General features: G+C 45.9%; 1 protein-coding gene across 5 annotated transcripts in view; it reads left to right on the forward strand.

The window, feature by feature from the left end:
* Nucleotides 1–25,197, forward strand: part of lrba (LPS responsive beige-like anchor protein) — a 290,109-nt gene that overhangs the window by 78,311 nt on the left and 186,601 nt on the right. For all 5 annotated transcript variants that reach the window (XM_045208535.1, XM_045208534.1, XM_045208539.1 and 2 more), the window contains exons 23-30: nt 2,764–4,413; nt 4,805–4,983; nt 6,905–7,058; nt 7,780–7,960; nt 16,025–16,155; nt 17,105–17,212; nt 17,878–18,019; nt 18,284–18,632. In XM_045208535.1, the coding sequence (XP_045064470.1) occupies nt 2,764–4,413; nt 4,805–4,983; nt 6,905–7,058; nt 7,780–7,960; nt 16,025–16,155; nt 17,105–17,212; nt 17,878–18,019; nt 18,284–18,632 (2,894 nt within the window). The remainder of the gene's footprint in view (nt 1–2,763; nt 4,414–4,804; nt 4,984–6,904; nt 7,059–7,779; nt 7,961–16,024; nt 16,156–17,104; nt 17,213–17,877; nt 18,020–18,283; nt 18,633–25,197) is intronic.

Here is a 25,197-nt window from a genome sequence, read left to right on the forward strand (position 1 = left end):
TCTGCCTACGGCGGCCTTTCTCAATAGCAAGGCTATGCTCACTGAGTCTGTACATAGTCAAAGCTTTCCTTAAGTTTGGGTCAGTCACAGTGGTCAGGTATTCTCTCTCTCTCTCTCTCTCTCTCTCTCTCTCTCTCTCTCTCTATTGTTCAGCCTTAATGCTGAGATGGACACATCGACAACTCCACAAAGGAGAGGGAAGTACAGGACATGGAGAACATTGACCAGGGCTGTGCACATGCATGGATGCGCACACACACGCGCGCACACACACACACACACACACACACACACACACACCAATGACGGTCTACAATGACGGTCTACAAGATTTCTTATAGGTAAACTGTAGTCCTAGTGTGAAATTCCCACAGTGCTGAGGCTGAGCATTGGGGGTTATTGGGATATCTACGTAGTACCTTAGTTTCCCTAAACAAATGTGACTATATCTGGTCCTACTTAGAACTGTCTGGTGGCCCACCTGTGGACCCTGTCCCATAGCTTGGGAACCCAACTATGTGAGTTAGTGTGAGCTATAGGAGTACAATGGAACTGTCTGGCTGTCCTTAACCATATGGTCTTAATGGACTCCCTTCTGCTTCCCATAGACATCACCAGTCAGTGCTCTGCTCTGATTCCTGCTTCACATGATTAGGGAAAAATTATCAAGGGAAAGAGACAAGGAGCGGGAGAGACAAGGAGATGGAGAGAGAGACAAGGAGATGGAGATGGAGATGGAGACATGGAGATGGAGATGGAGACACAAGGAGAGAGAGAGAGACACAAGGAGAGAGAGAGAGACACAAGGAGAGAGAGAGAGACACAAGGAGAGAGAGAGAGACACAAGGAGAGAGAGAGAGACACAAGGAGAGAGAGACAAGGAGAGAGAGAGAGAGACACAAGGAGAGAGAGAGAGACACAAGGAGAGAGAGAGAGACACAAGGAGAGAGAGCGAGACACAAGGAGAGAGCGAGACACAAGGAGAGAGAGACAAGGAGCAGGCAGTGCAGGCAGAGACAGACAACGTTGATTTGGGAGGAGGGAGGAATTGCATTTAGCTAATTGGATTAGAGCCGCGCTGGTTTTCCCCATTTCCCCTTTGTTTTGTGGTCGCTCCCTATCTATTGATCTCAATGGGACTCTCAGGTCCTAACCTGCTATGGGGTCTCCCTGGACCAGTGGTGAGCCACCCGGCCTCACACCACACAGCCTGCGGTCTGGGGTCCAAACTGATCTCTGAACAGTTGTTAAATGGACTAAGAGAAGGATGACTGGACTATAGCCAAACCCTGCATTGCATTCAGTTTTCAGATTGGTCTGCATTGTGATGTCAGTTTGTATTATATTGAGTTGAAATGAGATGTCTGGATTAGAATTCAGTTTGTTTACAGGTGGGGTGTTTAGAGGGATATTGAAATATGATATCTTCAGTTTATTTTTGTTTTATAATGCAATTTGGAAGGTCGATTTGCAGCGCTGTGTGATTTGGCTACAGACAGCACATCCAGATAATATATGAGGTTAGCTGTCAGGTTAGAATAGCCTGCACTGTTTTCCTACATTACCATAGCATTTTTCCGTACCCCTAACCAAGACGTGGACTAGAATTCCATTTGACCAGATTGGCTAGACTGATGCCTTGGCCACCCAGTGCTGCTGGTCTCTTATGGTAGCTCTACGCTAACCACCGTTTAAAAACCACAGTCATACAGTACAGTACTCCCATTCTAATGGTAACTCAATCTTTATAGAAACCCATTTAAGGCCAACATGCATCATCTTAATGTACATGTACTGCATCGCAGTGTGACGTTATTCCACTGACTAGCCACACCAGTGTAGTTTCCATATAGCCATACTGCTCTACTTTGAATGCAATTCACCATTCTTTTAATTGGTAAAAAAAAATGCTACATCTCAAATTAAGCAGAAACTAATTTGGGGGAGGAGAAGGTTAAGTCACTAGACTGTGATCACTTGCCCGGAGAGAGAAGGCCTTTACTATCGGTGCATTTAGAAAGACCTCTTTACTCTTCTACTCTGAGAAAACAGCTATGGATTAACAATCACAGCCAACCCAGTCACCAGAAGATTAATGACCAGCCTTGTAGCCAGCTAATTTAGAACAATAACGACTAACGCCTAATTAATTACAAATAATCAGGGTTTCTACTCTCTCTCTCTCTCTCTCTCTCTCTCTCTCTCTCTCTCTCTCTCTCTCTCTCTCTCTCTCTCTCTCTCTCTCAATGCCTTTCTCTCTCTCTCTCTCTTTAATGCCTTTCTCTGTCTCTCTCTCTTTCTCCCACCCTCCCTGTATGTAAATGTTCTTAGTTAAAAGCTGCATAGAGGATCTAGTCTAGATGTATTTTCTCCCTCTTTACTCCCCTTTGACTTTCTGTCCTCAGAGCCACAGTGATTAATGCAGGGCCTTAAATTAGGAGAGGGAGGATTTGCCGATGACACACGGACACTGTTCAGCTGGCAGACACACACTTTACAATATCTACTAACTAATCTATGACTGCTAACATGGATGGGTGATAGTCTCTTCCTCAAATGCCACAGCATATAATTGTTCTCTATAGACTCCCAGATGGTGAAGAGGTGATAATCTGGACTCTGGACATGTCACTGACCCTCAGTCAATGCAGATTAATGATCTATTATCTATGTAGCTAAAATCTGGTCTAGAGTTTGTTGTAGGCCCAACATGGCGTCTGTCAAATAAACGAAACTAACACTTTGCTTTGTTTATGTTTGCAGGTGACTTTTGAGCAGCACAAGGAGAACCTGGCCCGTATGTTCCATCAGTACCAGAGACTGGGCTCCGAGGGCGATGCGGCCGGTATCCGGACCATTTCCGGGGCCAGCCGAGACTCTGAGATTCTGGGCCAGCTCCGGACCAACAGGGATCAGGGGGAGGAAACAGCCCCCTCCACCGTGATCGAGCTCACCATTGATCCAGAGGGGGTCCCTCAGAACCAGGAGTCCCCCAACACTACCCCTCCCTCAGCAGCCTCAACAGCATCCGCCTCCACCCCCAGCCCTCCAGAGAGAGAAGGGGATAGAAGCCAGAGGGGTCAAGCACCCATAACTGTGTCCAACATGTTGGCCAGAGCTGAGGAAGAGGAGGAGGAACTACAGCAGGTCCAGAATCAGATCTCAGAGGATCAGAGCGGAGGTGCTGGTGACCGAGCTGAAACTACTACACAGGAGACTGAAGCTAAACTCACTGAGGATAAAGTCAGCAGTAAGACCATTGAGGCCATGACTGAGACTGAGACCTCCACAGACAAGACTGATGATGCTGCAGCAGCTAGCACAGTTGAAACAGACGAAGCGACCAAGCCAGAAACTGATGACGTGAAGGTGGCTGAAACAGAAACAAGCGACGATGCTAAAACATCTGGTACCGACAAAGTAGTAAAACCTCAAACGGATGGGGAGAAGGGGTCAGAAACACACAGCAACAATGCCGGCGACGTTCTTAGGTCTGAGAATACCAAGAACGAACCCAAGGAACCGGAACTGGCTAAGCAACCGGAGGAACAGGTCTCTGCTGAGACCTTGGCCTGCCAGAAGGGCAGCGTGGCGGAGGGGTCAGCAGTCGCAGGCGGGGCATCGGTCCGGTCAGTCAGCGACCAGGTCCGACCCAGCTCCACCGATGACAGCATGGAGGAATCCTCCTTTGTCTCCGCCGCTGGTGGAGAGGAGGGAGAAAAGGAGGCGGAGGAAGTGAAGACAAAGGAGGTTGTAGTTGAGGAGGTGAAGAAGGAAGAGGTTAAAGCAGAGGAGATCAAGATAGAGGAGGTTGTAGTTGAGGAGGTGAAGAAGGAAGAGGTTAAAGCAGAGGAGATCAAGACAGAGGTGGTTAAAACTGAAAAGAAGAAGGAAGAGGAGAGTGTTGCCGTGGTCACAGAATCAGCAGTGGAAAGTCAAGAGACACCACCTGCTTCTGTACCTGAGGAGAGTCAGACACAACCCCCTAAAATGGAGGAGATTGACCTTGACCCGTCTTCACCAGGCACCGACCCCACCAGCACAGAGCCAGCCCAGCAGCCTTTAGAGTCCACAACATCGCCCCCTATGGCCCTGGAGGCCATACTACCAACACCAGCAGCAGTAGGGGCCACTGTCTCTAAATCTGACACCCCACAGGCTGTAGCTCCAACAGAGGCCCCCAGCACCAAGGCGGTCCAGCCAGAAGCCTCAGGGGCCACAGAGGCCCCCAGCACCAGGAATGATACCTCTCCGAAGGTAGCCACTGCTACTGCTGTGGAGGCAGGGAAAGACAGTGCAGCAGAGGGCCCCGGCTCCGCTACCAAGACCAAAGAGATCCACATCGCCAGGCTGGATGTGTCCAGTGTGGCCTCAGACACAGAGAGACTGGAGCTGAAGGAGACACCCACACCTGTATGTCATCACATAGGCTTTCATCTATTTACTGGTCTTAAGCCATTTCTTTGTATTGTATTTACATGTATATTGCATCTTTAACGGAAAGTGCTTTGTAATATGGCTAAAGCTAATGCTAATCCTGTTTATATTTCTATGGCTAATGCTAAAGCCAAAGCTAATCCTGTTTATATTTCTATGGCTAATGCTAAAGCCAAAGCTAATCCTGTTTATATTTCTATGGCTAATGCTAAAGCCAAAGCTAATCCTGTTTATATTTATATGGCTAATGCTAAAGCCAAAGCAAATCCTGTTTATATTTCGATGGCTAATGCGAAAGCCAAAGCTAATCCTGTTTATATATATATGGCTAATGCTACTGCTCACCATTCTGTGTGCTGTACCACAGGAGGCTCCTCAGGGCCAGGCGGCTGCAGCAGGTGCCTCAGGAGGCCAGGCCAGAGAGAGCAGCTCCTCAGCTCGCTCCACCATGTTCCGTATCCCAGAGTTCCGCTGGTCCCACATGCACCAGCGCCTGCTCACAGACCTGCTCTTCTCCATCGAGACTGACGTGCAGATGTGGAGGAGGTAAAGGGGTGACATTGTGAAATAAATTGAGAATTGCAGTGCCTTTTGATCTGATTTCTAACATTTCTAACACTTTAGAATGTTTACAGGACAGGCGGCTTTCCAACTAACTAACTAACTTACTAAAGAAATACAGTCGATCCTGCAAACATTCTATTACCCAGGTCGTTGCTGTAAATGAGAATGTGTTCTCAGTCAGGGTAAAAAAAAATTCTGATAGATATGAATGAGTTTTAAACAGATTAGATACAGTGCCTTCAGAAAGTATTCACACCCATTGACTTTTTCCACATTGTGTTATGTTACAGCCTTAATTTAAAATAGATTCAATTTAGATTGTGTCACTGGCCTACACACAATACCCCATAATGTCAAACTGGATTTAAAAAAATGAATTAATCAAAAATGAAAAGCTGAAATGTCTTGAGCCAATAAGTATTCAACCCCTTTGTTATGGCAAGCCTAAATAAGTTCAGGAGTACAAATTTGTTTAACAAGTCACATAATAAGTTGCATGGACTCAATAATAGTGTTTAACATGATTTTTGAATGACTACCTAATCTCTGTACCCCACACATACAATTATCTGTAAGGTCCCTCAGTCGAGCAGTGAATGAGGGACAATGAGTCCAATGGTAACTTTAAAACAGTTACAGAGTTGAATGGCTGTGATTGGAGAAAACTGAGGATGGATCAACAACATTGTAGTTACTCCACAATACTAACCTAATTGACAGAGTGAAAAGAAGGACATCTGTACGGAATGAAAATATTCCAAAACATGAATCCGGTTTGCAACATGGCACTAAAGTAATACTGCAAAAAATGTGGTAAAGTAATACACTTTTTGTCCTGAATACAAAGTGTTATGTTTGGGGCAAATCCAATACAACACATTACTAAGTACCCATTTTATGGGTATGCTTGTAATCGTTAAGGACTGGGGAGTTTTTCAGGATAAAAAAGAAACGGAAAGGAGCCAAGCACAGGCAAAATCCTAGAGGAAAACCTGGTTCAGTCTGCTTTCCACCAGACACTAGGAGATGAATTCACCTTTCAGCAGGACAATAACCTAAAACACAAATCTACACTGGAGTTGCTTACCAAGAAGACCGTGAATGTTCCTGAGTGGCCGAGTTACAGTTTTGACTTAAATCTGCTTGAAAATGTATGGCAAGACTTGAAAAGGAATGTCTAGCAATGATCAACAAACAATTTGACAGAGGTTGAAGAATTTTGAAAAGAATAATGGGCAAATGTTGTACAATCCAGGTGTGCAAAGCTCTTAGAGACTTACCCAGAAAGACTCACAGCTGTAATCACTGCCAAAGGTGCTTCTACAAAGTATTGATTCAGGAGTGTGAATACTTACACTACCGTTCAAAAGTTTGGGGTCACTCAGAAATGTCCTTGTTTTCGAAAGAAAAGCAATTTTTTTGTCCATTAAAATAACATCAAATTGATCAGAAATACAGTGTAGGCATTGTTAATGTTGTAAATGGCTATTGTAGCTGGAAACGGCGGATTGTTTATGGAATATCTACATAGGCGTACAGGCGCCACACATGTCCTGTGAGGCGTCTGTTTCTCAAACTAGATACTATGTATTTGTAGTTTCCAGCTATAATAGCCATTTACAACATTAACAATTTTCATTTTCATTAAATTAGCAAACATTTCTAAAAATATGTTTTCACTTTATCATTATGGGGTATTGTGTGTAGATGGGTGAGAGAAAAAAAATCAATTTAATCCATTTTGAATTCCGGCTGTAACACAACAAAATGTGGCTAAGTCAAGGGGTATGAATACTTTCTGAAGGGACTGAAGGCATTGATCGTGTTGTACATTGATTCGATGGTTATAATGTTTAGCTTCTATGTACCTCAGTATAATTCATGCCCGTCCCCTCTCTCCCAGTCACTCCACTAAGACGGTGATGGACTTTGTGAACAGCAGTGAGAACGTAGTGTTTGTCCACAACACAGTGCACCTCATCTCTCAGGTCGTGGACAACCTCATCATGGCCTGTGGAGGCATCCTGCCCCTGCTTTCCGCTGCTACATCTTCCTCGGTGAGAGACACTGTGTGTCTGTGTGTCTGTCTGTGTGTCTGTCTGTGTGTCTGTCTGTCTGTCTGTCTGTCTCTGTCTGTCTCTGTCTGTCTGTCTGTCTCTGTCTGTCTCTGTCTGTCTCTGTCTGTCTCTGTCTGTCTCTGTCTGTCTCTGTCTGTCTGTCTGTCTGTCTGTCTGTCTGTCCGTCCGTGTGTTTATGGCCAGCCACAGGAGGTTATCCATGTCCATCCATCCCCATTGACCTTTCTCCAATCACATTAGACTACAGTTAGCCAGTAGTAACATGGTTAGTGTGTTTTTGTACTGTCTGACCCCAGTGACAGTATCACTCTAGTATAACATAATGCCTGATGGACCTGTGGGCCTCTGTCTGTTCTCCCGTCCATACCACTCCCTTCACCATTTAGACTGGAAACATTGTCCGGTATGGACTGATGGCTGTGGCTACAGCAGGGCTCAATTCCATCGTAGTTAGATTAAAAGACGGGATTGAATTCAATGAGGATTTAATCTGATTAATATCGGAAATGGACAGAGTGGAAATTGAATTGACAAGAGGATGTTGCTCAGCAGGATTTGAACCATCTAAGGCTCTGTCTCTGGCATTTCTTTGCTTACCAAACATGGTCCCTAAATGGACTAATAACTACATGTCATGATTTAGATTTGATTTGACAGTAATGGTGATAGTGATGGTGTCTGTCCCTCTTCTGCTCCTCAGCATGATCTGGAGAACATTGAGCCGTCCCAGGGTCTGGCGGTGGAGGCGTCGGTCACCTTCCTGCAGCGCCTCATCAACCTGGTGGATGTTCTTGTCTTCGCCTCCTCCCTCAACTTCACTGAGATAGAGGCTGAGAAGAACATGTCCTCTGGGGGTATCCTCAGACAGAGCCTTCGCCTGGGTACGTATGGAAGAACGTCTCTACCGCTCTCTTCTCCTCCATCCCTTCTGGTCTTCTCATCTCTTCACATCTCCTCTCCCCATTCCCATCTTCTCTTCCTATTCTATTCTTTACATCTCTTCTCTTCTTGTTTCCCTCTTTTTTTCTCATCCCTTCACTTCCTCCTTCTCCCTTCACTTCTTCCTCATCCCTTCACTTCCTCCTCATCCATTCACTTCCTCCTCATCCCTTCACTTCCTCCTTCTCCCTTCACTTCCTCATCCTCCCTTCACTTCCTCCTTCTCCCTTCACTTCCTCCTCCTCATCCCTTCACTTCCTCCTCCTCATCCCTTCACTTCCTCCTTCTCCCTTCACTTCCTCCTTCTCCCTTCACTTTCTCTTCATCCCTTCACTTCCTCCTTCTCCCTTCACTTCCTCCTTCTCCCTTCAATCTCCTTTGCTCACCCTTTTCCTCCTCATTCACCTCTTTTTATCGATCCCCCTCTATATCAGTCTACAGGAGACTCAAATAGCAGCCTGAGCTGCCAAAGCTCTCCATAGTATATCCTCTCTTTCTTTCACTCTCTCTCGCTCTCTCGCTCGGCTTGTATCAGCCCTCTTATCTTGTTATTATAACCCCTCTGCGCTGCAACACTCTAAAATGGCCGCCTATGATTAGTCGATTCCCCATAATGGGCCTGGTTGTAGCCCTAGGCCTCTCTGCTCTCTCTCTCTCTCTCTCTCTCTCTCTCTCTCTCTCTCTCTCTCTCTCTCTCTCTCTCTCTCTCTCTCTCTCTCTCTCTCTCTCTCTCTCTCTCTCTCTCTCTCTCTCTCTCTCAACTCTCTCTCTCTCTCTCACTCTCACTTTCTCTCTCTCTCTCTCTCTCTCTCTCTCTCTCTCACCCACTTTCTCTCTCTCTCTCTCCCTCTCTCTCTCTCTCTCTCTCTCTCTCTCTCTCTCTCTCTCTCTCTCTCTCTCTCTCTCTCTCTCTCTCTCTCTCTCTCTCTCTCTCTCTCTCTCTCTCTCTCTCACCCACTTTCCCTCTATCTCCTTCTCTTTCTCTGCCTCATGTTCCAGTCTATTAAAGTAACCCAGTGACAGCTCCGAGACACGGCAAGGCCCCTGCTCTGCTAGCTGAATAAAATATACTTCAAATGCTTTACATTATTCATTTTATTCAGGCACTACATTACACCAGCCACCTTATCCAACCCACCCCTCATCCAACTCCTAAGCTCCCTACTACAGTAAGACTATGCATGGTGATTTAAACCATCTGCTCCATTTGGGTAATGGGCCGTGCTCTGGTATCCATTTTTGCTCTTAAATACTCATTACAAACTAGCTCGTAAACAAAATGGTCTCCCTGGACGCCACCTTGTTCAGCTGATAGCCAGTCACATTTTTTTCTGCTGGGTTTATCCCAATGGCCATTCTCATTGGTGGGGAGCTCGGTGGAGAGAGTGATGCTGTCTTAGCACATGCCTGCTTTTAGAGAGCTGCCGTTATGAGATGAATTTTTTATGAGTTATTCTCTCCCTGTTGCTGGCGCAGTAATCTGATTTGGATAGACTGTAACAAGGTTTCAAGGGGTAACGTACACACACAAAAAACACAGACACAGGCACACAAACACACACACACACACACACACACTGCCTCTCCTGAAGGCCTTAATGGGAAACCCCAGTCCATTCCAGACAAAATAATTCCACCTCTAATCTAAACGGTTCAGAGTTTACATTTGTGAGTTGTCAAATACAGAAACCAAGGAGGGGGTAAAAGAAAGAAGGTGGAAAAAAACAAATAGTAAGCAGCGCTCGGAATATAGCATGGCAAGATATCATATTTCAAATAATAAAATGCCCCCTTGCTGTGCCAGGAGCCAGAAACCTACCTGAAATGATCAAACAGCAGATATTTTACCTCATGTTCTGTGAGGTAGTCTGTTACCCAGGCAAGGCCCACAAGCAGTGAGGAACCATCGTCATCCAATATTGAATGAGCCCCATGCAGGGTTTGGATACAGCGAGAACTAGTGTGAACTAATGTGACCTTGGATACAGGGAGAACTAGTGTGACCTTGGATACAGGGAGAACTAGTGTGTTGGAGCTAGGGGAGCAGGGAGGCAAGAGTGAACGCTGCTGTCCAGGTGGACTGGAGCCTTGACCTTGTTCCTGGAGCGTTCAATTCTTTCTCTTTCTCAACCGCTCCTCACTTCTCCCCCTCCCTTTCTGTCTCTCCCCAATTCTCTCTTCTCGTTCTCTCACTACTTCACCCCTGGACTTCCTGACGGGCCGACCCCAGGTAGCAACAACACCTCCACTTCGCTGATTCTCAACACAGGGGCCCCACAAGGGTGCGTGCTCAGCCCACTCCTGTACTCCCTGTTCACCCATGACTGCGTGGCTACGCACGTCTCCAACTCAGTCATCAAGTTTGCAGACGACACAACGGTGGTATGCCTGATTACCACCAAAGACGAGGCAACCTACAGGGGGAGGTGAGGGCCCTTGCGGAGTCGTGCCAGGAAAATAACCTCGCCTCTCAACGTCAACAAAATGAAGGAGCTGATTGTGGACTTCTGGAGAGAGCAGAGAGAGCATGCCCCCATTCACATTGATGGGGCCGCAGAGGAGAGGGTGAAAGTTCCTGGGCATGCACATCACTGACAATATGAAATGGTCCATCCACACAGACAGTGTGGTGAAGAAGGCGCAACAGTGCCTCTTCTACCTCAGGAGGCTGAAGAAATTCCGCTTGGCCCCTAAGACCCTCACAAACTTCTACAGATGCACCATTGAGAGCATCCTGTCAGGCTTCATCACCGCCTGGTATGGCATCTGCACCGACCACAACCACAGGGCTCTCCAGACCAATGCTTCTCCGGGGGCAGCGTGCCTGCTCTCCAGGACATCTACAGCACCCGGTGTCACAGGAAAGCCAAGAAGATTATCAAGGATCTCAGCCACCCGAGCTACGGCCTGTTCTCCCCGCTACCATTTAGAAGGCGGATACAGTACAGGTTCATCAAAGCTGGGACGGCAAGACTGAAAAACTCTCCAGGCCATCAGACTGTTAAATAGTCACCACTAGCCGACCTCCGCCCAGTACCCTGCCCTGAACTTTACTTACTGTTACTAGCCAGCTACCACCCGGTACTCTACCCTGCACCTTAGAGACTGCTTCCCTGTGTACATAGTCATTGAACTTTTTTTTTTTTTTTTGAGAGGGGGTAGATCAGCTTTAATATTGCAGATAGATTGTAACTTCCATCAATGTAATTGTCTGCATCACTTCCAATCCCCCATATGTTTTCTTTCTCGCAAATATATATATACAGTGGGGAGTCTCCTGAGTGGCGCAGTGGTCTAAGGCACTGCATCGCAGTGCTAACTGTGCCACTAGAGATCCTGGTTCGAATCCAGGCTCTGTCGCAGCCGGCCGCGACCGGGAGACTCATGGGCGGCGCACAATTGGCCCAGCGTCGTCCAGGGTAGGGGAGGGAATGGCCGGCAGGGATGTAGCTCAGTTGATAGAGCATGGCGTTTGCAACGCCAGGGTTGTGGGTTTGATTCCCACGGGGGGCCAGTATATATAAAAAAATATATATATATATGTATTCACTAACTGTAAGTCGCTCTGGATAAGAGCGTCTGCTAAATGACTAAAATGTAAATATAATGTAAATGAGAACAAGTATTTGATACACTGCCGATTTTGCAGGTTTTCCTACTTACAAAGCATGTAGAGGTCTGTAATTTTTCCAGAAAAAAATCCAAAATATCCAGAAAATCACATTGTATGATTTTTAAGTAATTCATTTGCATTTTATTGCATGACATAAGTATTTGATCACCTACCAACCAGTAAGAATTCCGGCTCTCACAGACCTGTTAGTTTTTCTTGAAGAAGCCCTCCTGTTCTCCACTCATTACCTGTATTAACTGCACCTGTTTGAACTCGTTACCTGTATAAAAGACACCTGTCCACACACTCAATCAAACAGACTCCAACCTCTCCACAATGGCCAAGACCAGAGAGCTGTGTAAGGACTAAAATTGTAGACCTGCACAAGGCTGGGATGGGCTACAGGACAATAGGCAAGCAGCTTGGTGAGAAGGCAACAACTGTTTGCGCAATTATTAGAAAATGGAAGAAGTTCAAGATGACGGTCAATCACCCTCGGTCTGGGGCTCCATGCAAGATCTCACCTCGTGAGGCATCAATGATCATGAGGAAGGTGAGGGATCAGCCCAGAACTACACGGCAGGACCTGGTCAATGACCTGAAGAGAGCTGGGACCACAGTCTCAAAGAAAACCATTAGTAACACACTACGCCGTCATGGATTAAAATCCTGCAGCGCACGCAAGGTCCCCCTGCTCAAGCCAGCGCATGTCCAGGCCCGTCTGAAGTTTGCCAATGACCATCTGGATGATCCAGAGGAGGAATGGGAGAAGGTCATGTGGTCTGATGAGACAAAAATATATCTTTTTGGTCTAAACTCCACTCGCCGTGTTTGGAGGAAGAAGAAGGATGAGTACAACCCCAAGAACACCATCCCAACCGTGAAGCATGGAGGTGGAAACATAATTTTTTGGGAATGCTTTTCTGCAAAGGGGACAGGACGACTGCACCGTATTGAGGGGAGAATGGATGGGGCCATGTATCGCGAGATCTTGGCCAACAACCTCCTTCCCTCAGTAAGGGCATTGAAGATGGGTCGTTGCTGGGTCTTCCAGCATGACAACGACCCGAAACACACAGCCAGGGCAACTAAGGAGTGGCTCCGTAAGAAGCATCTCAAGGTCCTGGAGTGGCCTAGCCAGTCTCCAGACCTGAACCCAATAGAAAATCTTTGGAGGGAGCTGAAAGTCCGTATTGCCCAGCGACAGCCCCGAAACCTGAAGGATCTGGAGAAAGGAGGAGTGGGCCAAAATCCCTGCTGCAGTGTGTGCAAACCTGGTCAAGACCTACAGGAAACGTATGATCTCTGTAATTGCAAACAAAGGTTTTTGTACCAAATATTCAGTTTTGCTTTTCTGATGTATCAAATACTTATGTCATGCAATAAAATGCAAATTAATTACTTAAAAAATCATACAATGTGATTTTCTGGATTTTTGTTTTAGATTCCGTCTCTCACAGTTGAAGTGTACCTATGATAGAAATGACAGACCTCTACATGCTTTGTATGTAGGAAAACCTGCAAAATCGGCAGTGTATCAAATACTTGTTCTCCCCACTGTATATATACACATATACAGTGAGGGAAAAAAGTATTTGATCCCCTGCTGATTTTGTACGTTTGCCCACTGACAAAGAAATGTTCAGTATATAATTTTAATGGTAGGTTTATTTGAACAGTGGGAGACAGAATAACAACAAAATAATCCAGAAAAACGCATGTCAAAAATGTTATAAATTGATTTGAATTTTAATGAGGGAAATAAGTATTTGACCCCCTCTCAATCAGAAAGATTTCTGGCTCCCAGGTGTCTTTTATAGAGGTAACGAGCTGAGATTAGGAGCACACTCTTAAAGGGAGTGCTCCTAATCTCAGCTTGTTACCTGTATAAAAGACACCTGTCCACAGAAGCAATCAATCAATCAGATTCCAAACTCTCCACCATGGCCAAGACCAAAGAGCTCTCCAAGGATGTCAGGGACAAGATTGTAGACCTACACAAGGCTGGAATGGGCTACAAGACCATCGCCAAGCAGCTTGGTGAGAAGGTGACAACAGTTGGTGCGAAAATTCGCAAATGTGAGAAACACAAAAGAACTGTCAATCTCCCTCGGCCCAGGGCTCCATGCAAGATCTCACCTCGTGGAGTTGCAATGATCATGAGAACGGTGAGGAATCAGCCCAGAACTACATGGGAGGATCTTGTCAATGATCTCAAGGCAGCTGGGACCATAGTCACCAAGAAAACAATTGGTAACACACTACGCCGTGAAGGACTGAAATCCTGCAGCGCCCGCAAGGTCCCCCTGCTCAAGAAAGCACATATACAAGGCCGTCTGAAGTTTGCCAATGAACATCTGAATGATTCAGAGGAGAACTGGGTGAAAGTGTTGTGGTCAGATGAGACCAAAGTCGAGCTCTTTGGCATCAACTCAACTCGCCATGTTTGGAGGAGGTGGAATGCTGCCTATGACCCCAAGAACACCATCCCCACCATCAAACATGGAGGTGGAAACATTATGCTTTGGGGGTGTTTTTCTGCTAAGGGGACAGGACAACTTCACCGCATCAAAGGGACGATGGACGGGGCCATGTACCGTCAAATCTTGGGTGAGAACCTCCTTCCCTCAGCCAGGGCATTGAAAATGGGTCGTGGATGGGTATTCCAGCATGACAATGACCCAAAACACACGGCCAAGGCAACAAAGGGGTGGCTCAAGAAGAAGCACATTAAGGTCCTGGAGTGACCTAGCCAGTCTCCAGACCTTAAACCCATAGAAAATCTGTGGAGGGAGCTGAAGGTTCGAGTTGCCAAACGTCAGCCTCGAAACCTTAATGACTTGGAGAAGATCTGCAAAGAGGAGTGGGACAAAATCCCTCCTGAGATGTGTGTAAACCTGGTGGCCAACTACAAGAAACGTCTGACCTCTGTGATTGCCAACAAGGGTTTTGCCACCAAGTACTAAGTCATGTTTTGCAGAGGGGTCAAATACTTATTTCCCTCATTAAAATGCAAATCAATTGATAACATTTCTGACATGCGTTTTTCTGGATTTTTTGGTTGTTATTCTGTCTCTCAGTGTTCAAATAAACCTACCATTAAAATTATAGACTGATCATGTCTTTCTCAGTGGGCAAACGTACAAAATCAGCAGGGGATCAAATACTTTTTCCCTCACTGTACATACACATATACATACACATATACATACATATACACATACACTACCATTCAAAAGTTTGGGGTCACTTATAAATGTCATTTCTTTCGAAAGAAAAGCAAAAAAATGTGTCCGTTAAAATAACATCAAATTGATCAGAAATACAGTGTAGACATGGTTAATGTTGTAAATGGCTATTGTAGCTGGAAACGGCTGATTTTTTATGGAATATCTACAGAGGCCAATTATCAGCAACCATCAGTCCTGTGTTCCAATGGCACGTTGTGTTTTGCTAATCCAAGTTTATCATTTTAAAAGGCTAATTGATCATTAGAAAACCCTTTTGCAATTATGTTAGCACAGCTGAAAACTGTTGTGCTGATTAAAGAAGCAATAAAACTGGCCTTCTTGAGACTAGTTGAGAATCTGGAGCATCAGCAATTGTGGGTTCGATTACAGGCTCAAATAACTTTCTTCTGAAACTCGTCAGTCTATTCTTGTTCGGAGAAATTAAGGCTACTCCATGTGAGAAATTGCCAAGAAACTGAAGATCTCGTACAATGCTGTGTACTACTCCCTTCACATAACAGCGCAAACTGGCTCTAACCAGAATAGAAAGAGGAGTGAGAGGCCCCGGTGCACAACTGAGCAAGAGGACAAATACATTAGTGTCTAGTTTGAGAAACAGACGCCTCACAGGTCCTCAACTGGCAGCTTCATTAAATAGTACCCACAAAACACCAGTCTCAATGTCAACAGTGAAGAGGCGACTCCGGGATGCTGACCTTCTAAGCAGAGTTGCAAAGAAAATGCCATATCTCAGACTGCCCATCTTAATATTTTCTTTTTCTTTATATTATATTTATATTCCGGACTCTGCTCGTTTGTGTTGTTAGGTATTACTGCACTGTTGGAGCTAGAAACATAAGCATTTTGCTGCACCTCCGATAACATCTTCAAAATATGTGTACGGGACCAGTAAAATAAAATACTATTTTATTTGACTTATACATCCACCGCAACACCCTCATTCTCCCTCTCCAATATCTCTCTCGCCAATATCGCGCTCCATTCTCTCTCTCCAATATCTCTCTCCATTCTCTCTCGCTCCAATATCTCTCTCCATTCTCTCTCTCCAATATATATCTCTCTCCAATATATCTCTCCATTCTCTTTCTCTGATATCTCTCCAATATCTCTCTCCATTCTCTCTCTCCATTCTCTCTCTGCAGTGTGTGCCATGGCTGTGAGGAACTGTCTGGAGTGTCAGCAGCACTCCCACTTCAAGCCCAGCCAGGACAGCGCCCGTGGCCAGCAAGCTTTACAAAGCCTCATGGGAGCCGCCAAGTCCATGCCCGCGCAGGCAAGTAGTATCATCCCTCCTCACTGAGTCACAGACTCTCTCTTCTACCTTCAGACCCCCCCCCTCTTTCGCTCTCTTCTGTCATTTCGGGAATCTTGACTTTCTAGCAATATTCCCCTCCCCTCCCCTCCCCATCTCCCTAGATAACACGGAGAAATACCATAATTGATTACATTTCACCTCCTGTATATTAGTTGAATAGGATCACTGCACTTAGTGAATTGTAAGCATCCCTGTAAGTCATCCTTTGTATCCTAATAATTCCCCACACAGCACAACTACAGGAACCCATCCCTTTGTGGTCCTCCCTATGCAATAGCAGAGTGTTATTATTGCGTTAGCTGATATCTTATTGCATTACTTCGCCCGCTGCTGTATGTTACACTAGACAAGGCCCTTTGTCGTTGTTGGCCTTTTGATTTGATATAGTGACTTCCAGTAAAAAAAAAATCCATGTTTTTCTTCCTGAAAGCAGTGTGTAAAATCTCATTCATAATGCAGTGAGTGGCTCTATGGTAAACCCATTATGTTAAGGGTCTGAGTCTCAAAAGGATAACATACCACTGGATGGGACAGATACTGGACTGTATGTGGACTGGGCTGGCCAACTATACACTTCCCATGGGTTGATTTTCAACACTTAAGCTGCTGATGGTGGAGTGGGTCGTTGTGGTTGACCTCTGCTAACACATACACATTAAATGACAATCATTTATCATTTGTAATATATTGTTTTGGTTAGTGGGTAGAGTATAAAAACTGATAATGGTATTTTCAGCAATAACCAGCAATAGGTGCTTAAATTATTATGTGTGTGTGTGTGCGTGTCTGTCTGTGTGTTTGTGTGTGCGTGTCTGTGTGTGTGTGTGTGTGTGTGTGTGTGCGTGTCTGTGTGTGTGTGCGTGTGTGTGTGTGTGTGCGTGTCTGTGTGTGTGTTCTACACCTGCAGAGCCCTGTTGATGTTGTGACAGGAGGGATGTCTCCCGTCAGAGACATGGACCGCCTCCTACAGGACATGGACATCAACCGCCTCAGAGCCGTGGTCTTCAGAGATATCGTGAGTTTACAGAGCTTTGACAAAGACTGATTGAGGTTGAAAAGCGTTAACAATTTTTGTTGTTGTTGTAATTTTTACCCCCTTTTTTTCCTCCCCAATTTCGTGATTATGATCTTGTCTCATCGCTGCAACTCCCCAACGGGCTCGGGAGAGGCAAAGGTCGAGTCATGAGTCCTCCGAAACATGACCCGCCAAGCCGCGCTTCTTAACACCCGCTCGCTTAACCCGGAAGCAGTGCCTTAGACCGCTGCGCCACTCGGGAGGCAAAGCGTCAACTTTTTAAATAAATAACAGTACCTATGCATTGAAATAACTTGTTATTGCTGTCTTTGGACGATCCCATCATTTTCTTTTTTGAAATACTGTACAGATATGGGATGTTAATTTTCAGCCAGTGTGCTACAGCAGGAAACTAATCCTGCAGCAACAGGAAATGTCAGTTATTATGTGGATAAAAATTAATGGACATTTTTTTAGGTGTTACATTTTTCGTAAGGGAAAATCAAGTCTGAAATTTCAAATTTCAGAATCATTTTTAAACCTCAAGTTATTCTTAAACAGGGTGATCAAATTAAGATCCTACATGTGTACGTATTAAAACGTATTACAAACTGGCACTGTACTGTATTATAGCTGTGTTGCATGTTGTGTGTGTTTTGGTAAAGGAGGACAGTAAGCAGGCTCAGTTCTTGGCCCTGGCCGTGGTTTACTTCATCTCTGTTCTCATGGTGTCCAAGTACCGAGACATCCTGGAGCCCCAAAACGACAAGAAACACCCCCAGCGCAGCCAGTCTGCCAGGAGCGCAGGTACACACCTCACCCATATGACTACGCAGGAGCTACATCTTGCAAGTGTCCATCCTTCAAGATGTCCAGCTCTCACTTATACATGAGTTTTAAATGGAATGTCCAATTGTCTTGAATGTGTCTGGAAATGTACTGGTGTGTTGATAGTTTTCACAATCTCTTAGATGTGCTATAGTAGATTCTCAAAGTAATTTTTGAAGCACGTAGAAGGTTCAGGTTTGTCCTCAATGTTTATAAACCTCCTTTAATGTTTCCGCACATCAGACAGTGGTGCCATCTCTGGCGGTCCCGACCTGGAGAGCAGCGTGTCCCTCCGTCGCCGTGACTCTGGCATCGGGGATGACCATACCTCCGTGGCCCCCAGCGAGGCAGACTCCACCGCCCAGGGGCCCGACGCCGTGTCCGAGGCCCTGTCCACCCTCTCCTCAGAGGTCAGAGTTCACAGAGACAACCCCACGGCGGACGCCAGGGGTGGGAAGAACGTGAAGGACATCCTTCGGAGCCTGGTCTCGGTGCCTGCTGATGACATCATGGTGGACCCCAGCCTTCTGCCGCCGGCCTTCCTGGGAACTGCTATGGGAAACAACCCCAACCAGTTCAGATCCTTTGACAGGTACGTGGGCCACAGAGTTTTAGAATCAGGGGTCAGTCTCGCAAAGGCTGTATCGGAGTCTGCAAACTTTTTAAATACCTCTCGAAAACCTGGTTCACAGCTTCACATCTCTTAACCCCTCCCGTCCCTACCTTGAAACGGTCCAACATGAACATGTGCTGGGTGAAGGCGATGAAGCATCACATCAAAAACCCACCACCATCACAGGCCCCCTTTTAAACTCTTGTATCTTCCCCCCTCGACCCCATCCCTGTAGCTCCCTAGTTTGCCTTTCGACGTGTCTTCTCAACACAAATAAACAGTGCTACAAAGTACCTGTCTTCAGGAAAACACATCAAAACAATAGAGGCATCTGCCAGAGGCAGAGAGGAAGAGAGAGAGTAAGGGGGAAAGCGAGAGAGAGAGAGAGTGATCTAAAAGACAACTCTGTGGCAGCCAGCAGGAAGCTGTTTCTTTTCACCATGTCACTGATATTTAATAGCTTCTCTATTTCATCTCTCTCTCTCCCAGTCTTTCTTTCTCTCTGTCTGCACCGTGGGCTAGGCAGTCTGTCTGTCTGTCTGTCTGTCTGTCTGTCTGTCTGTCTGTCTGTCTGTCTGTCTGTCTGTCTGTCTGTCTGTCTGTCTGTCTGTCTGTCTGTCTGTCTGTCTGTCTGTCTGTCTGTCTGTCTGTCTGTCTGTCTGTCTGTCTGTCTGTCTGTCTGTCTGTCTGTCTGTCTGTCTGTCTGTCTGTCTGTCTGTCTGTCTGTCTGTCTGTCTGTCTGTCTGTCTGTCTGTCTGTCTGTCTGTCTGTCTGTCTGTCTGTCTGTCTGTCTGTCTGTCTGTCTGTCTGTCTGTCTGTCTGTCTGTCTGTCTGTCTGTCTGTCTGTCTGTCTGTCTGTCTGTCTGTCTGTCTGTCTGTCTGTCTGTCGTCTGTCTGTCTGTCTGTCTGTCTGTCTGTCTGTCTGTCTGTCTGTCTGTCTGTCTGTCTGTCTGTCTGTCTGTCTGTCTGTCTGTCTGTCTGTCTGTCTGTCTGTCTGTCTGTCTGTCTGTCTGTCTGTCTGTCTGTCTGTCTGTCTGTCTGTCTGTCTGTCTGTCTGTCTGTCTGTCTGTCTGTCTGTCTGTCTGTCTGTCTGTCTGTCTGTCTGTCTGTCTGTCTGTCTGTCTGTCTGTCTGTCTGTCTGTCTGTCTGTCTGTCTGTCTGTCTGTCTGTCTGTCTGTCTGTCTGTCTGTCTGTCTGTCTGTCTGTCTGTCTGTCTGTCTGTCTGTCTGTCTGTCTGTCTGTCTGTCTGTCTGTCTGTCTGTCTGTCTGTCTGTCTGTCTGTCTGTCTGTCTGTCTGTCTGTCTGTCTGTCTGTCTGTCTGTCTGTCTGTCTGTCTGTCTGTCTGTCTGTCTGTCTGTCTGTCTGTCTGTCTGTCTGTCTGTCTGTCTGTCTGTCTGTCTGTCTGTCTGTCTGTCTGTCTGTCTGTCTGTCTGTCTGTCTGTCTGTCTGTCTGTCTGTCTGTCTGTCTGTCTGTCTGTCTGTCTGTCTGTCTGTCTGTCTGTCTGTCTGTCTGTCTGTCTGTTCTGTCTGTCTGTCTGTTCTGTCTGTCTGTCTGTCTGTCTGTCTGTCTGTCTGTCTGTCTGTCTGTCTGTCTGTCTGTCTGTCTGTCTGTCTGTCTGTCTGTCTGTCTGTCTGTCTGTCTGTCTGTCTGTCTGTCTGTCTGTCTGTCTGTCTGTCTGTCTGTCTGTCGTCTGTCTGTCTGTCTGTCTGTCTGTTCTGTCTGTCTGTCTGTCTGTCTGTCTGTCTGTCTGTCTGTCTGTCTCGTCTGTCTGTCTGTCTGTCTGTCTGTCTGTCTGTCTGTCTGTCTGTCTGTCTGTCTGTCTGTCTGTCTGTCTGTCTGTCTGTCTGTCTGTCTGTCTGTCTGTCTGTCTGTCTGTCTGTCTGGTACTAAAATAACGGAAAGAGAAGCTGGCTAGTTGGATCCCCTATGGAATGAGGGGGCGAGCAGTCAGAGACTTAGTGGGAACGCAAGGCGGTGCCGTGTGTGGTGTAGGTGTACTGTAGCTATACAGACGTCTCTAAGTGAGAGAGAACTGACTGAGGACGAGGTCTGGTTTGCATTTGGGGGAATTGTCCCTGTGGCACACCAGACACAAAGGAAGCGTGGAGAGAGAAAAAGAGAGAGGGAGGAGATGGAGAGGACAGAGAGAGAGAGAGAGAGAGAGAGAGAAAGAGAGAGAGAGAAAGAGAAAGAAAGAGCAAGAGGGATAGAGAGAACAAGATCCCCCCTAGTCAAGGTTCTCATGCCAAGGAAGAAAGAAACCATTTCTCCATCACCCCCCCTCCTCCTCTTCAAATCTGTGGGAATTCCGAGGCATCCCTGTGATCCTCAGCCTCTTTATCTGTGGAATGCTTTGTCAGGACTCTGGGCGCTCCTCATATCTGGTGGGATTAGAGCGGCTCCCGGGGCCGTTAGCGTTGAAGAGGAGAGCTGGAGAGCATAGAGTAACAGCTCTACCTCGCCACAGGGAGCCCCAGTGGGCCCCAGCCCAGGCAGCTCCCGGCCCCTCTAACCCAGAGATGAAGGCCCGGCGGCTGGGGTTCCCAGGTCAGCACACCCCTCCTCTGGTTCTCTACCTTTATCTCCCACCAGGATCCGCCTACCCCCCCAGACCCCCAAACCTCTGGCTCGGTGCCTGGTTATCTTGATGGTTCCTGGTCTCTACTGTGTTGCTGTGTTCAGGTCTGGGCTCTGCTCTGCCCTGTTCCTCTCTCTCTCTCTCTCTCTCTCTCTCTCCCTCTCCCTCTCCCTCTCCCTCTCCCTCTCTCCCTATCCCTCTCCCTCTCTCTCTTTCTCTCAGGTCTACTATAATCTCTACCGTCTGTGTGAGAGTGCAGGCTTTTAGGCTTTCATTTTCAGTCAGTTTGTAGTGAAATGCCGTAAGAGCATATCCAAACTGCATAGTGTAAATGTAGGTGTATTTGAAATGGTTAAAATAGTTCCCAGAATGTATTTATTTTAGATTTGAATCATTTTTTAAGACAACAAATGAATATGAATCTGACAGTAATGAACAAGATACTTCTCTATGATATAAGTTCATCTGATCACTGAAATGGAGCTGGGAAGATAAACAGATTTTTTTTTGACACCACCGATCACTTATCACAGGCATTTTGCAAGTATCGTTCATGATGATAAGTAGCCTATACTAGAGAAATGTGATGTTTGAAATGAAATAAATGTACTAATATGAGTGATTTGTTAATGGGACAATTGATGGCTACAACCGTCAAACTAGTAGTTGTAGTTTAAATTATATATTTTTTAAACTGTGGTGTACATTCATATTATAAACCTATTGTTTTAGTTATCGTTATCACACCAATTAAGGCAATTTATCCCAATATGGGTTTTTGTCCCTATCGCCTAGCTCTACTCCGGTACCTCATGCTCAAACACACAGCACTAGTTCATCATAATGTCCTGGTGCAGACAGACAGCCACACTGACGTTCTACACTGACACCTACGCCAAAACATGGGAACCAACCGTCCTTCCTCCGTCCACATAACTGGTCCCAGGGTTTTACATTTACGAGTGTGGAAAAAGTAGGATCTCCCAGATAAAAATTGCAGGGGGTCAGAGGTGAAGTATCACTCTGATTTATTTACTAGGCAGAGAGATGGAGGCCCGGTCGGCTAGATTCCGCCATACATACATACGTCTCGGGGATGTGCCCGTGTTATGACAGAAAGTCCGCAAATATTTGCTGATGCTAACCAGAGCCCTGGTAAACAGTGTCATCTAAGGGAGGCAGAATAGCAGTGTGATTTACATGGCATGTTACAGCAGAAATGTGGGTGTTAGTTTGACATTTGTGTTAGTAAGGCATTTTGAATGCCGTAAGTTAGACTTGCCACATGCCTTGTAATGGGCCTCCCATGAATTGTAAAGCAAAGATCGGCCGTGTTGAAAATATGTTTTATGGTAAGGAATTGTAAGTGAACTTATTGAGTGCAAATATCATAGCTAGTTGCTCATTGGCACTTGAACATACTGTAATCAACAAACGGCATACTGCCATGACAGAGATACAGTGGGGCAAAAAAGTATTTAGTCAGCCACCAATTGTGCAAGTTCTCCCACTTAAAAAGATGAGAGAGGCCTGTAATTTTCATCATAGGTACACGTCAACTATGAAAGACAAAATGAGAAAAAAAAATCCAGAAAATCACATTATAGGATTTTTAATGAATTTATTTGCAAATTATGGTGGAAAATAAGTATTTGGTCAATAACAAAAGTTTTGTCAATACTTTGTTATATACCCTTTGTTGGCAATGACACAGGTCAAACGTTTTCTGTAAGTCTTCACAAGGTTTTCACACACTGTTGCTGGTATTTTGGCCCATTCCTCCATGCAGATCTCCTCTAGAGCAGTGATGTTTTGGGGCTGTCGCTGGGCAACACGGACTTTCAACTCCTTCCAAAGATTTTCTATGGGGTTGAGATCTGGAGACTGGCTAGGCCACTCCAGGACCTTGAAATGCTTCTTACGAAGCCACTCCTTCGTTGCCCGGGCGGTGTGTTTGGGATCATTGTCATGCTGAAAGACCCAGCCACGTTTCATCTTCAATGCCCTTGCTGATGGAAGGAGGTTTTCACTCAAAATCTCACGATACATGGCCCCATTGATTCTTTCCTTTACACGGATCAGTCGTCCTGGTCCCTTTGCAGAAAAACAGCCCCAAAGCATGATGTTTCCACCCCCCATGCTTCACAGTAGGTATGGTGTTCTCTCAGCATTCTTTGTCCTCCAAACACGACGAGTTGAGTTTTTACCAAAAAGTTATATTTTGGTTTCATCTGACCATATGACATTCTCCCAATCCTCTTCTGGATCATCCAAATGCACTCTAGCAAACTTCAGACGGGCCTGGATATGTACTGGCTTAAGCAGGGGGACACGTCTTGCACTGCAGGATTTGAGTCCCTGGCGGCGTAGTGTGTTACTGATGGTAGGCTTTGTTACTTTGTTCCCAGCTCTCTGCAGGTCATTCACTAGGTCCCCCCGTGTGGTTCTGGGATTTTGCTCACCGTTCTTGTGATCAATTTGACCCCACGGGGTGAGATCTTGCGTGGAGCCCCAGATCGAGGGAGATTATCAGTGGTCTTGTATGTCTTCCATTTCCTAATAATTGCTCCCACAGTTGATTTCTTCAAACCAAGCTGCTTACCTATTGCAGATTCAGTCTTCCCAGCCTGGTGCAGGTCTACAATTTTGTTTCTGGTGTCCTTTGACAGCTCTTTGGTCTTGGCCATAGTGGAGTTTGGAGTGTGACTGTTTGAGGTTGTGGACAGGTGTCTTTTATACTGATAACAAGTTCAAACAAGTGCCATTAATACAGGTAACGAGTGGAGGACAGAGGAGCCTCTTAAAGAAGAAGTTACAGGTCTGTGAGAGCCAGAAATCTTGCTTGTTTGTAGGTGACCAAATACTTATTTTCCACCATAATTTGCAAATAAATTCATAAAAAATCCTACAAAGTGATTTTCTGGAATTTTTTTTCTCAATTTGTCTGTCATAGTTGATGTGTACCTATGATGAAAATTACAGGCCTCTCTCATCTTTTTAAGTGGGAGAACTTGCACAATTGGTGGCTGACTAAATACTTTTTTTCCCCACTGTACTTGTCAGACCAGATAGATGGCAGTGGGTCTCCTTGAATAGGAACCTTTAGTGTGATCCCCTGTCACACTAGGAGAGACATGGAGGGTGCTCCAGCTCCGCCTTCTTTCTCACCACCTCTGCTGTCCTCAGGCCAAACACTACTGTCATTAATCGCTGATGTCATCAAGGCCAGGTCCAACCGGACGTTGTGACTGAAAGTCATGGGAAGGGGTTGTTGTTAGGGGGAAATAAAGATCATAGGAGGCTTGATTCACATGCACAGGGCTGCATGAAATGAGAGGGAGAGGTGGGAGATCAAAGCTAGACTGCATGGGACACAGAAAGACAGCCCCCCCCCACCCCCATCCACATCCCCTTACATGAATAAGCCATAATGGTAAACAGGAGAATGGGGGGGCTGCCTTTCTGGAGGGGGCAACAGTATGATACATGCAGTTAGCGTTCATAAGGATGTTTACTTCAATGTGTCCTGTAAAGCTGGGCTCTGGTGGGAATCTGATGCTTACCTCAACGTCCACTTGGGAATTTTAAATATAGTTCATCCAACTTAACGATTCCTATGTGGAATCTGACTAATGGCCTGTTGTTCATTTGCAGTTTGAACCATGTTTGAAAACACGATACATGAACATGTGTAGCTAGTATTGCATGATGTGTTGGATGATAAAATAATGAACATACTCTGTACTCTAGCCATCAGAAATGGCAGTGACAGATATGTCTACTCTAAGTCATACCAGAAGGGAAAGGCCTATCTAGTAAACTCAGCTGATCAGATACTGACTAGATTGGATGGTAGTCACTAGTATCAGGGGTGGTGCTGACGTGAAGCACCCAGGGAGAGAGGTGTAGACGGCGGCGGGAGAGAGACAGGGGAGACCATGGTCTGGTTCTGCACTGGTCATGAG

This window comes from Coregonus clupeaformis, chromosome 3 (genome assembly GCF_020615455.1).
Source record: "Coregonus clupeaformis isolate EN_2021a chromosome 3, ASM2061545v1, whole genome shotgun sequence".
Lineage (NCBI taxonomy): Eukaryota > Metazoa > Chordata > Actinopteri > Salmoniformes > Salmonidae > Coregonus > Coregonus clupeaformis.